The sequence below is a fragment of the Salvelinus namaycush genome, chromosome 4 (assembly GCF_016432855.1).
Source record: "Salvelinus namaycush isolate Seneca chromosome 4, SaNama_1.0, whole genome shotgun sequence".
Lineage (NCBI taxonomy): Eukaryota > Metazoa > Chordata > Actinopteri > Salmoniformes > Salmonidae > Salvelinus > Salvelinus namaycush.
This window is the reverse complement of record NC_052310.1, coordinates 46214120-46227309: the sequence shown is the minus strand read 5'-3', so window position 1 is coordinate 46227309 and position 13190 is coordinate 46214120. Positions and strand designations below refer to the sequence as shown.

Sequence of the window (13190 nt, the reverse complement as noted above, 5' to 3'; positions counted from 1 at the left end):
GGGAGAGAAGGAAGTGTCTTTTCACTTTACTGTGCCCGTCTGCAAGCTAACACAAAGAGCTGTTTCTTTAAAACTTAATTTAAGCAGTCATGAAACCCAGCTGTGAGAAGCTAATTTGAAACATTTTAAAAGATGACGGTGCTGCGTAGTTCTTGAATGGCCTCCTAGAAACTGAAACTGTAAAGTACAGTATGTTTTATGATTCCCGTGTGGCTCAGTTGGTAGAGCATGGCACTTACAACGCCAGAGTTGTTTGATTCGCACGTGGGACCAGTACGAAAAATGTATGCACTCTGGGTATGAGCGTATGCAAAATTACTAAATTGTAAAATAATTATGACACTAGTTACCATGTATTTCCCATCATTGTTAAATAACTGTAATGTTTATTTTTCAGCATGATGAACATGTGAAGTGTTCTGATAAAGTTGGACCCCACATTGTAGGAGGATACGTTGAGTTGTAATTGTAATGATTATGTTTGCCGGTTCCTGGTCCCGCCTTGGCTGTGGCCTAGAAGTGTAATTTTTGGTCCCCTAAAACTCAAGGGTGGGGATCTCTGGAGTCATTGGTTGAGGTTTTCTTTGCTCTTCCATCCACACTCTAAATCGATCACAGTCATTTATGACATGAAATGCAATATCTGTGATGAATATGAATCTAGCATTAGCATTTCAAAGGCACATCTCCACACATCCACTTGGCAAAACCTCCTCAAACGTCCCCACACATCCGTGTTCAGTATGTCTAGAAACCACAACCACAGATGTTAGTGACAAGGAATGTTAAACACCTTACCATAAGATCAGCTGTTCTCTGTGAACCTATAGCTTGATTTCCTATCCTGCATCCCAGAAATATATCGACATGTACGTGGAATAGCCTTTTTAACTCTTTCTGCTTAAAGATGCCTCGTAGTGGAGCAACTAGCAAGACACTTCCCTTAAAATACAACATTGTCTTATGTCATTAACTAAGAAGCCTACAATGCATTTGTAATCCAACACCGGCATTTAAAATGTCACATTATTTTGAAATATTTTCCAACCAATGTTTTGGCTGCTATGTGTAGGCTATGCATGGCTTATGCACTACTTGATGCTGTGTGTTTGTAAGTAAGTATGAATGAATGATCAAGTCACAGAGGAGTGCTACACGATGACTTCACACATACAATCTTAATGACTGGCGTATGTCCTCTCTCTTAGTCAATGGGCAAATTGAGTAATTATTCTGGCCTATAGCATGTGTCTACTTTACACTGTAAAATCTTTCCCTGTAATATACAGCATTATATTGACATCAGAGTTGCCAACTAAATACTGTATGTTTTCTATACAGCAGGGATGCTGTAAAATTATTTACAGTAAGAAAAACAGTGGTATTATACAATACAGCATTATACTGTAGCATACTGTAATCACTACAGCAACACAGCTGTATTATAAAATTACAGTTGTTTGCTGGCAACTCTGCTGCCAGTATAATGCTGTAAATTTATAGTACACAATGTTACCATAATCAGGTTCATGATACCAATGCTCTTACTGTAATATTTTTTCAGATATTGTAATGAACAAATGAATGGTAGAATTAATTAAATTCATTGAGGCAAGATGGTGTTTGTATTTTACAGTAATTGCATGGTATTTGTGCAAGCAGGTTGGCTGCTTGGTAATGTGCTCATATATAGCATATCAAATATATATATGTGGTTGTACCACCTAGCTATCTTAAGATGAATGCACTAAGTAAGTCACTCTGGACAAGAGCATATGCTAAATAACTAAAATAAAAAATAAAAAATATATATATATATATATACAGAAGATATATACTGTATATATATATATATATATATATGTACCAGTCAAAAGTTTGGAGAAACCTACTCATTCAAGGGTTTTTCTTCAGTTGTACTATTTTCTACATTGTTTAATAATAGTGAAGATATCAGAATGATGAAATAACACATGGAATCATGTAGTAGCCAAAAAAGTGTTAAACAAATCAAAATATATTTTAGATTTGAGATTCTTCAAAGTAGCCACCCTTTGCCTTGATGACAGCTTTGCACACTCTTGGCATTCCCTCAACCAGCTTCATGAGGTAGTCACCTGGAATGCATTTCAATTAACAGGTGTGCCTTGTTAAAAGTACATTTGTGGAATTTCTTTCCTTAATGCGTTTGAGCCAATCAGTTAGTTGTGTTGTGACAAAGTAGGGGTGGTATACAGAATATATCCCTATTTGGTAAAAGACCAAGTCCATATTATGGCAAGAACAGCTCAAATAAGCAAAGAGAAACGACAGTCCATCATTACTTTAAGACATGAAGGTCAGTCAATCCGGAAATGTCAAGAACTTTGAACTTTTTTCTTCAAGTGTCATCACAAAAACCATCAAGTGCTATGATGAAACTGGCTCTCATGAGGACCGCCACAGGAAAGGAAGACCCAGAGTTACCTCTGCTGCAGAGGATACGTTCATTAGAGTTACCAGCCTCAGAAATTGCAGCCCATATAAATGCTTCACAAAGTTCAAGTAACAGACACATCTCAACATCAACTGTTCAGAGGAGACTGTGTGAATCAAGCCTTCATGGTCGAATTGCTGCAAAGAAACCATTACTAAAGGACTCCAATAATAGGAAGCGAGCAATGGACATTAGACTGGTGGAAATCTGTCCTTTGGTCTGATGAGTGCAAATTTGAGATTATTGGTTCCAACCGCCATGTCTTTGTGAGACGCAGAGTAGGTGAAGTGATGATCATCACGTGTGGTTTTCACCGTGAAGCATGGAGGAGGTGTGATGGTGCTTTGCTGGTGACAATGTTTGTGATTGGTTTAGAATTCAAGGCACACTTAACCAGCATGGCTACCACAGCATTCTGCAGCGATATGCCATCACATCTGGTTTGCGCTTAGTGGGACTATCATTTGTTTTTCAAAAGGGCAATGACCCAACACACCTCCGGGCTGTGTAAGGGCTTTTTGAATTAAGGAGAGTGATGGAGTGCTGCATCAGGTTGAGAGTGTGTGTGTATATATATATATATATATACACTGTATATACACACACACACACACACACACACACACACACACACACACACACACACAGTGCCTTCGGAAAGTATTCAAACCCCTTGACTTTTTCCACATTTTGTTATGTTACAGCCTTATTCTAAAATGGATTAAAGAAAGAAAAAAAGTCCTCATCAATCCATAATGACAAAGGAAAAACTGGTTAAATTGTTTTGTTGTTGCAAACTTATATCACATTTACATAAGTATTCAGACCCTTTACTCTGTACTTTGTTGAAGCTCCTTTTTGCAGCGATTACAGCCTCAAGTCTTCTTGGGTATGACGCTACAATCTTGGCACAACTGTATTTGGGTTGTTTCTCCAATTCGTCTCTGCAGATCCTCTCAAGCTCTGTCAGGTTGGATGAGGAGCTTCGCTGCACAGCTATTTTCAGGTCTCTACAGACATGTTTGGGCTCTGGCTGGGCCACTCAAGGACATTCAGAGACTTGTCCCGAAGTCACTCCTGCGTTGTCTTGGCTGTGTGCTTAGGGTTGTTGTCCTGTTGGAAGGTGAACCTTCGCCCCAGTCTGAGATCCTGAGCGCTCTGGAGCAGGTTTTCATCAATGATTTCTCCTGTACTTTGCTCCATCTTTCCCTCGATCCTGACTAGTCTCCCAGTCCCTGCCGCTGAAATACATCCCCACAGCATGATGCTGCAACAACCATGCTTCACCGTAAGGATGGTATTGGCTAGGTGATCAGCGGTGCCTGGTTTCCTCCAGACGTGATGCTTGGCATTCAGGCCAAAGAGCTCAATCTTGGTTTCCTCAGACCAGAGAATCTTGTTTATCATGGTCTGAGAGTCCTTTAGGTGCCTTTTTACAAACTCCAAGCTGGCTGTCATTTGCCTTTTTACTGAGAAGTGGTTTCCGTCTGGCCACTCTACCATAAAGGCCTGATTGGTGGAGTGCTGCAGAGATGGTTATCCTTCTGGAAGGTTCTCCCATCTTCAGATGAACTCTTTCAGAGTGACCATTGGGTTCTTAGTAACCTCCCTGACCAAGGTCCTTCTTCCCTGATTGCTCAGTTTAGCCGGGCAGCCATCTCTAGGAAGAGTCTTGGTGGTTCCAAACTTTAAGAATGACGGAGGCCACTGTGTTGTTGAAGACCTTCAATGCTGCAGAAATGTTTTGGTACTCTTCCCCAGATCTGTGCCTCGACACAATGCTGTCTTGGAGCTCTACTGACAATTCCTTTAACCTCATGGCTTGGTTTTTGCTCTGACATGCACTGTCAACTGTGGGACCTTATATAGACAGGTGTGTGCCTTTCCAAATCATGTCCAATCAATTGAATTTACCACAGGTGGACTCCAATCAAGTTGTAGAAACACCTCAAGGATGATCAATGGAAACAGGATGCACCTGAGCTCAATTTTGAGTATCATAGCAAATGGTCTGAGTAGTTATGTAAATAAGATATTTCAGTTTTTTATTTTGAATACATTTGCTAAAATGTCTAAAAACCTGTTTTTGCTTGGTGATTATGGGGTATTGTGTGTAGATGAGGAAAAACATTTATTTAATCCATTTTAAAATAAGGCTGTAATGTAACAAAATGTGGAAATAGTCAAGGGGTCTGAATTCTTTCCGAATGCACTCCAAGAATTCCCACTGTAAGGATTCTAACATACATGTTAGAATCAGCTTTGGCAGTGATTACAGCTGTGGGTCTTTCTCTTTAAGTCTCTAAAAGCTTTGCACACTTGGATTGTCCATTATCTGCTTATTATTTTCAAAATGCTTCAAGCTCTGTCAAATTGGTTGTTGATCATTGCTAGACAACCATATTCAAGTCTTGCCATAGATTTTCTAGCAGATTTAAGTCAAATCTGTATCTTGGCCACTCAGGAACAATCACCGTCTTCTTGGTAAGCAAATCCAGTGTAGATTTGGCCTTGTGTTTTATTGTTTATTGTTATTGTCCTGCTGAAAGGTGAATTCATCTCCCAGTGTCTGGTGGAAAGCAGACTTACCAGGTTTTCCTGTGCTTAGCTCCATTTGGTTTATTATTTTCCTGAAAAACTCCCGACATAGTGTACGCTTAGCGATATTCCACGTTAGGGTAATGTGACTGATCTAGCCCCAGATAATAGTTGGTCATTGACATTCACATATTTTTCAATTGCAAGTACTGCTTTACTTCATTCCCTTCCTCGTCTGTAAATAATATCATAGTGACGAAACGTTAGTAAAAGTCCAGTAGAAAGCTAAAGCAGCATTATCTTTCCAGCTCCAGAGATCACTCACAGAGCCATTTCTGCCGGGATACACTATGATTCATATTTGACTGACAGCTTCTCTAATGTGATTTGTTTGTGCACGACCTGGTCAGGGGGTGGGGCTGTGCCATCAGTGATGGTCCTGTGTCAGTGTGGGGCTCCTGTTACTGTATCTGCTGGACTCTTGCAGGCTACTGTGCACAGCGTGGTGATCAAGGATTGAGGGAAATGTTTTATCATGTTTAGCTTTGCTTGTTATTGTGCAATTGTTCATCTACAATTTAGTTTTTCACATTCTTGGATTACAAGTACGGAGTGCAATTGTAATAACTTTACTATATTTTGTGACGTTCAGTGCTGTTGTACTTGTTTTGGTTGTGCAGGCGTTTCAATGCCATGATAGAGGGTATCACGCCTGCTGCAGACGCAGTTGTCGTGTCTCTGACTATGATTAAATTATATGACATGCTATTTTATCAAATCAATTACCTAACGTTTAATTGATTACGTGATTTAATTCAACCATGCAACAATTAAGCCATTAATAACCTGGGGCACCGCGGAAGCATTCATTTATATAGATCGGTTATCTCCCGAATCCACTCTCTTAAAGATCTGAAGATCTTTACTATCAATAGCAGTCAATTATTAATCGTCACCTTATTCAGTACTTGGTTATCTGCACGAACCCTAGCTTATAAGTTGAATCAGCAAAACACAAATTGGCTTAATTATTTATTTACTAAATACATAAATAATCACACAGAATTACATATATACACAGGAAAGATCATACATCGATTACTAATCACGTCATAAAAAGCCCCTAGTGCTAACCCGATATGACGGCTGGTTACACAAAGGAAGGGGGTTGGGTTTGAATGAAAGAGTGGGAAGACTGAGGGACAAAGGGATTGGGTCTCTATCGGACCTTGAGAAGCTATGCTACCGTAAATACAGAATCGTATGCCTTCTAATAACCACCCATTCGGAAAACGAAAATGCAAGATATATTTACACTGAGCTGCGCTTCGATAGATGGGTCGAAGATGGAAGACTGGTTACCCAGCAGAGATCGCCATTGTCCTTTGAAGAATCTTTCTGATCGTAGTGTTATAGAGCGGATACGTTAAAGTACCTTGCCGTTATTAGGAGATCTGTCCTTTCCTAGACCACGTACGTTTTCAGCTGCAGCTGATAACTCGACATCTAGGAGGTATCACTTCTTATTTAGTGAATAATCGTTCAAAGTTCATACCAAGTTGCCACAATCAGCTCACACTGTATTCTGGCTGTTCTAGTCGAAAGTCCTAACATTTCTGGAACTAAATGTTAAGTTGTAGTTGAAATTAGCCCTTTAAATGAATGGACACCAGTCCTCACGTCATCAGGAACTATGGTTGACTTCAACAGGCTTTTGTACTGGGGGAGAGAAGAGCGAGTTTCATAGTTCTCAACCAATGTCTGTTCCCTTGGGCGTGGACACTGAGTGAGCATAGTTTACTAATGAAAACAATTCTCTCATTTTGAAGCTAAAATTACATTTCATCTTTTCACAAATAGTTTCATATTTAAAATTTAAATTGCACAACAATTCCATGTGAATCTGATAACTAGAATGTGTAGACTTTCCAAGATACAAGTTATGTCATCCTATCATCAGATATAATGTCCCAGACACCAACTGATCTGACATCATATTCTTTAAGTACCAACTGACACTTTCAACTGCTTGAGAAAGGGAAATCTTGTTCTATTCCCCAACCTTTTGATGTTACCATACTCTCTCAATGTTAACAAAGGGCTTTCCAAGAGTCTATTCTGTAGAGTGGAGAGAAAGGGGGGAAAGGTATTTATGGGGGGGTCATAAACCTCACCCAACAGGGCAACGTTATGACACAGTTGATGAGCTTATTTCTCGAATCAGTTGTTTGAATAGCGCTAGGAGTGTGTTCATGCTTCCAAGTTTCAAACATGTTCTCAAATGCCATTGAAATGGCAGCAGTGGAATGAGAGCCAGCACATTCTTGAGCATGCAATACGGCTTTCATCAGTACGAAATCCTCGTCGACCCACTGTGTTGTCATACTCAGCATGCTCATGGGGCTGACATCGCTGGTCCAAATGTCAATTCTGAAGCTAATAGCAGTGACACCCATAGCAAGTAGCTCATAGATGTGCATTTCATTAATACTGTGTAACTCCGGTAGGGCAACATCTGAAAAATAGCGCCTACTTGGTAGTGTGTACTGGGACTCGAGGTGCTCATCAGTCGGCGAAAGCCAACATCATCCACAACAGAGAACGGTTGATTGTCAAAGGGCAATGAATTCCATTATCTTGGTGTTAATGGATTTTGTCTTTTGAGTTGTCTCGCTGAAATGTTCTTACTCTTTCAAATGACTGCTCTACTTGAATTTGTTTAGTTGTTGGAAGTGTGCGCTTAGTATTTTTCTGCTTTTGTTCTGTGTATGCTTTTGTTCTGTGTCTGCTTTTGTTCTGCGCTGTATTTTTTGTGGTGTCATTATGTCATCTAACTACGTTATATACAGTTGAAGTCGGAAGTTTACATACACTTAGGTTGGAGTCATTAAAACTCGTTTTTCAACCACTCCACACATTTCTTGTTAACAAACTATAGTTTTGGCAAGTCGGTTAGGACATCTACTTTGTGCATGACACAAGTCATTTTTCCAACAATTGTTTAGAGACAGATTTTTTCACTTATAATTCACTGTATCACAATTCCAGTGGGTCAGAAGTTTACATACACTAAGTTGACTGTGCCTTTAAACAGCTTGGAAAATTCCAGAAAATTATGTCATGGCTTTAGAAGCTTCTGATAGGCTAATTGACATAATTTGAGTCAATTGGAGGTGTACCTGTGAATGTATTTCAAAGCCTACCTTCAAACTCAGTGCCTCTTTGCTTGACATCATGGGAAAATCAAAAGAAATCAGCCAAGACCTCAGAAAAAAAGTGTATACCTCCACGTCTTTTCATCATTGGGAGCAATTTCCAAACACCTGAAGGTACCACGTTCATCTGTACAAACAATAGTACGCAAGTATAAACACCATGAGACCACGCAGCCGTCATACCTTCTGTCTCCTAGAGATGAACGTACTTTGGTGCGAAAAGTCCCAATCAATCCCAGAACAACCGCAAAGGACCTTGTGAAGATGTTGGAGGAAACAGGTACAAAAGTATCTATATCCACAGTAAAACAAGTCCTATATCGACATAACTTGAAACGCTGTTCAGTAAGGAAGAAGCCACTGCTCCAAAACCGCCATAAATAAGCCAGACTACGGTTTGCAACTGCACATGGGGACAAAGATAGTACTTTTTGGAGAAATGTCCTCTGGTCTGACAAAAATAGAACTGTTTGGTCATAATGACCATCGTTATGTTTGGAGGAAAAAGGGGGATGCTTGCAAGCCGAAGAACACCATTCCCATCCGTGAAGCACGGGGGTGGCAGCATCATGTTGTGGGGGTGCTTTGCTGCAGGAGGGACTGGTGCACTTCAGAAAATAGATGGCATCATGAGGGAGGAAAATTATGTGGATATATTGAAGCAAGATCTCAAGACATCAGTCAGGAAGTTAATGCTTGGTCGCAAATGGGTCTTCCAAATGGACAATGACCCCAAGCATACATCCAAAGTTGTGGCAAAATGGCTTAAGGACAACAAAGTCAAGGTATTGGAGTGGCCATCACAAAGCCCTGACCTCAATGTGGGCGGAACTGAAAAAGTGTGTGCGAGTAAGGAGGCCTACAAACCTGACTCAGTTTTACCAGCTCTGTCAGGAGGAATGGGCCAAAATTCGGCCAATTTATTGTGGGAAGCTTGTGGAAGGCTACCCGAAACGTTTGACCTAAGTTAAACAATTTAAAGGCAAGGCTACCAAATACTTATTGAGTGTACGTAAACTTCTGACCCACTGGGAATGTGATGAAAGAAATAAAAGCTGAAATAAATCATTCTCTCTACTATTATTCTGACATTTCACATTCTTAAAATAAAGTGGTGACCCTAATTGACCTAAGACAGGGAATTTTTACTTGGATTAAATGTCAGGAATTGTGAAACTAAGTTTAAATGTATTTGGCTAAGGTGTATGTTAACTTCCGACTTCAACTGTAGGTATGCACGTCAGCTTTGACATCGGTTTTGCACATCGGCTTTAAACTAGACATCGGGCCGATGCCGATGTTGGCATTTTTAGTTAATATTGTCCGTTTCCGATATGCTGACCGATATATCGTGCATCGCTAAAGTAAGCCAATGAACAGTGAAAGTCATGTACCATCAACAGGGATAAGTAACTGTTTGTATAATCTGTGTCAGAAGTTTTTGAATGTGATCATTATCATGTAACCCAATAGAAGCTCCTTATCTGTCCCAGGTTCTCGTCCATTATTTTGAATCAGTAGAAAACTGACATTGCACAATAGTTCTTCCCTTTTTCCTAGAGGCCCCATTTTCCCATCACAGCTCTGTATGAGAAGGCTTCTCCAGCTAAGCTCACTGACTCACCTCTGCTCTGTCTCAGTGGCCGGGTGCTAACAATCTGGCTTTGTGTTTCCACTTGTGGGTAGAGGAGCTCTGGGGCTGGGAGAGCGAGATGGAGTGAGTAGGCACTCAGTGCCATGCTTTTTCCTTCGTACACTGCTAGAGCCATAAAGTAACGCCACTGTCAATGCTTTGTTTTGGGCGCTCAGATTCCAAAATGCAACAATGTGTAGCAACACTTAGTCGTTTAGAGCACATTGGAATGAAATACTGTCAATTCCAAATATGTACAGAACTGGATGTGTTTTGTGTAGATGCCATAATAAAAACAGCATTGTACTGTATATGTGTTTGGCTTGGCTGTCATGTAAAACATTTTTAGTATTCAATGTTTCTATTGTTGAGAGATAGCATAACTGATTGTCTATTCCTCACTCTGTTCTGAAATTCTGCCGTGGGTGGGATTAGATTGCATGCTTAGCGATTTAATAGCTCTTGAAATTTTCATATTTTGCTTTTCCACACTGTGTGGGCTAGAACAAAGGGGTTTGTCTCAGTGCAGACAAAGGAACAGAATAACACACACATGCACACATGCACACGCACTCGCACACACACACACTCACTCGTGACTGTGAACACTACACCACTTCTCTTTCTTTCTCTCTCTTTTCCTCTCTCTATCCTCGACCCTCCCTTCTCTCACCCACACAGTCTAGCATAGTACAATCTCTCTCTACGGTACAGTTCACTCAATCAGACACCCACTCCTGGTGTACACAGGTAGTAGCTTTATTAGTTTGTTCATCTCTTTTATGAAGACTTTTCCTCTGAGTCAGGCCCAAACAATGAGCAAGAGAAACATGTATTTTGACTGACAAGCAAACAGTGGAGTCCAGGTCATGACTGTATTCATGGAATTCCCTGGTCTTTTTAAAGCTATTTTGAATGTACTATATCTGGGGGTGTCACCATAGTAAGGAGGCAATAAGGTTTTCTATAGCCACTTTAATAGCAGCAACCATGGTCCAACCTTTTCTCTTGTCTTCTCTTTCTTCAGGTGGTATGTGTTTATGGAGATCACTGAGCTCGAGACGACTTTTAAACTGTGTAATGACCTGAAACTTGGAAGTCCCCTGAAACCCAGCCCACTGGACCTTAGCTACAGGAACAAAGTGTGTCCTGATCACAACCAATACTTCCCCGGCCAGTTCCACCAGACCCTGTTCCTCTGAGACTATGTGAATGTGGAATGTGTTATGGGTACAGAACCCCAAGGGCCCAGTCAGGAAGAGAATCAGACTTTCAGGTTGCTATGGACTATTGGATCAACTCCTGAATCCTGTCAGCTCTGCTTGGAACTGTGAGTAAACCCAGAGTAAATTTCATTTAAACTCAATCAATTTAGGGAATCAATCTAAATGCCATCTATTAATGCAAAGGGCCCCTTGTTTTAAATTAGGAATTCAATTCTTGAATTTACCCTGTTGACCCTTACCATTCTTCCGACACAGTGATATAGAAGATTACAAAAACAAGATTATGGTACAGCTTCAATGTCAGTGCATATGATACTGTGACGACTTGTGTGTATGGATAAGCTTAGCGCATGTTGGCTGAAAGCAAATCCCATAACAGAGGCTCGATACAGTATCATGCTTTTGAACAGGCAAAAATATTCAACCTTCCATCATCCCACAACAAAGGAAACATCAGTTTGTGTCAACTAGCCATTCTTTTGACAATTGATGCCATAAAGCATATAGTGGTGATTGTGATATTTGTCTGTAGCATGGCCTGCTTCTTACCAGTGAAGCCATCCTTCCCTCTAGTACTGTTGCTGTTTGTCTGATAGGGAAGTTTCCCATTATGGCTGCTAATGCTTTACCCAGGGCCCAGACATGTATCTTTTCCAGCCTCTCATCTCTTCTCATCCTCTCCTCTGTTCACCCGCTCTTCTGACATGTATTTGTTTTGCACTTCCACTGACTGCTCCAGCCAGACAGCCATGCTGCTGAATGTGTTTGGGTGTTGCTTTCCACTGTCTTTCTTTTTTCTCTCCTTGTAAAAAAAAAATGCTTTAAGATTTTATTGATTCATGGAGAAATCTGAAGTTAAATGGATGTGGATTGGGTTGCCACATGAAGATGAATGTTTCATAAGACAAATGGTACACTATTTTAAATGTTTTTATTTAACTAGGCAAGTCAGGAAAGAACAAATTCTTATTTACAATGACTGCCTAGCCTGGTCAATTGTGCACTGCCCTATGGGTCTCCCAATCACGGCCGGATGTGATGCAGCCTGGATTAAAACCAGGTACTGCAGTGACGCCTCTTCCACTGAGATGCAGTGTCTTAGACCTCTGCGACACTCGGGAGCCACTAGTCTAGCCAATCTGATGAAATCTCTTTGAAATTGGAGATAAGGAAAGATTTCAAGGGCTGTAAATGGATTGCTGTATTTTGGATGCCTTTTTTATGCTTGGATACAATTTTGCAATCCATGTATGTTTGCACCATGTCCATTGGTAAAGAACGTACACAAAACATATTTCCTTGCTCGCGGATACAATATACATTGTCCTCTGACATTGGAACCCGTAAGATATGTTTTAACAATGTATAAACCATAAATTTTTTAATCCATGTCTCATTCATTACTTTTTACCTTTTAGCTGGGTTCATCTGGGTTCTTGTCAGGTTGTATACCGTAACGTTTTTCTTTACCCACATGTCAGAGTGGATATTTTGGTAACAATGTACAATTAGGAATTCAAATGCATACTCTTCATCAGATGAAAGCGGCATTCAGTTATACGTGTGTGTGTGTGTGTGTGTGTGTGTGTGTGTGTGTGTGTGTGTGTGTGTGTGTGTGTGTGTGTGTGTGTGTGTGTGTGTGTGTGTGTGTGTGTGTGTGTGTGTGTGTGTGTGTGTGTGTGTGTGTGTGTGTGTGTGTGTGTGTGTGTGTGTGTGTGCGTGGACATAAAATAGCTTTCAGGGCTTACTGAAGTAAAGTAACAATGAACATTAGGATTTTCCACTCAGGGTTATGGCTGGGATTAATATTTACCCACCTATAACCATCAGTGTTGCTGACGGTTAAACTAGTACAAAAAAAAAAAAAAATATGAATGTATGTACTTGTAAGTCGCTCTGGATAAGAGCGTCTGCTAAATGACTTAAATGTAAATGTAAATGTAGATCAGAGGGGATTCATCACATTTAAACAGTTACTTTCACTTCATTTGACACACATACAGTACGAGTCAAAAGTTTGGACACATCTGCTCATTCAAGGGTTTTTCTTTATTTTTACTATTTTCTAAATTGTAGAATAATAATAGTAAAGCCATCAAAAC

General features: G+C 40.3%; 1 protein-coding gene across 1 annotated transcript in view; it reads left to right on the top strand.

Annotated features, from left to right (window-relative positions):
- LOC120045893 (receptor-type tyrosine-protein phosphatase epsilon-like) overlaps positions 1 to 13190 on the top strand; it is a 126716-nt gene that overhangs the window by 69244 nt on the left and 44282 nt on the right. The window contains exons 2-3 of the mRNA XM_038990821.1: positions 10890 to 11004; positions 11099 to 11192. Of these exons, the coding sequence (XP_038846749.1) occupies positions 10890 to 11004; positions 11099 to 11192 (209 nt within the window). The remainder of the gene's footprint in view (positions 1 to 10889; positions 11005 to 11098; positions 11193 to 13190) is intronic.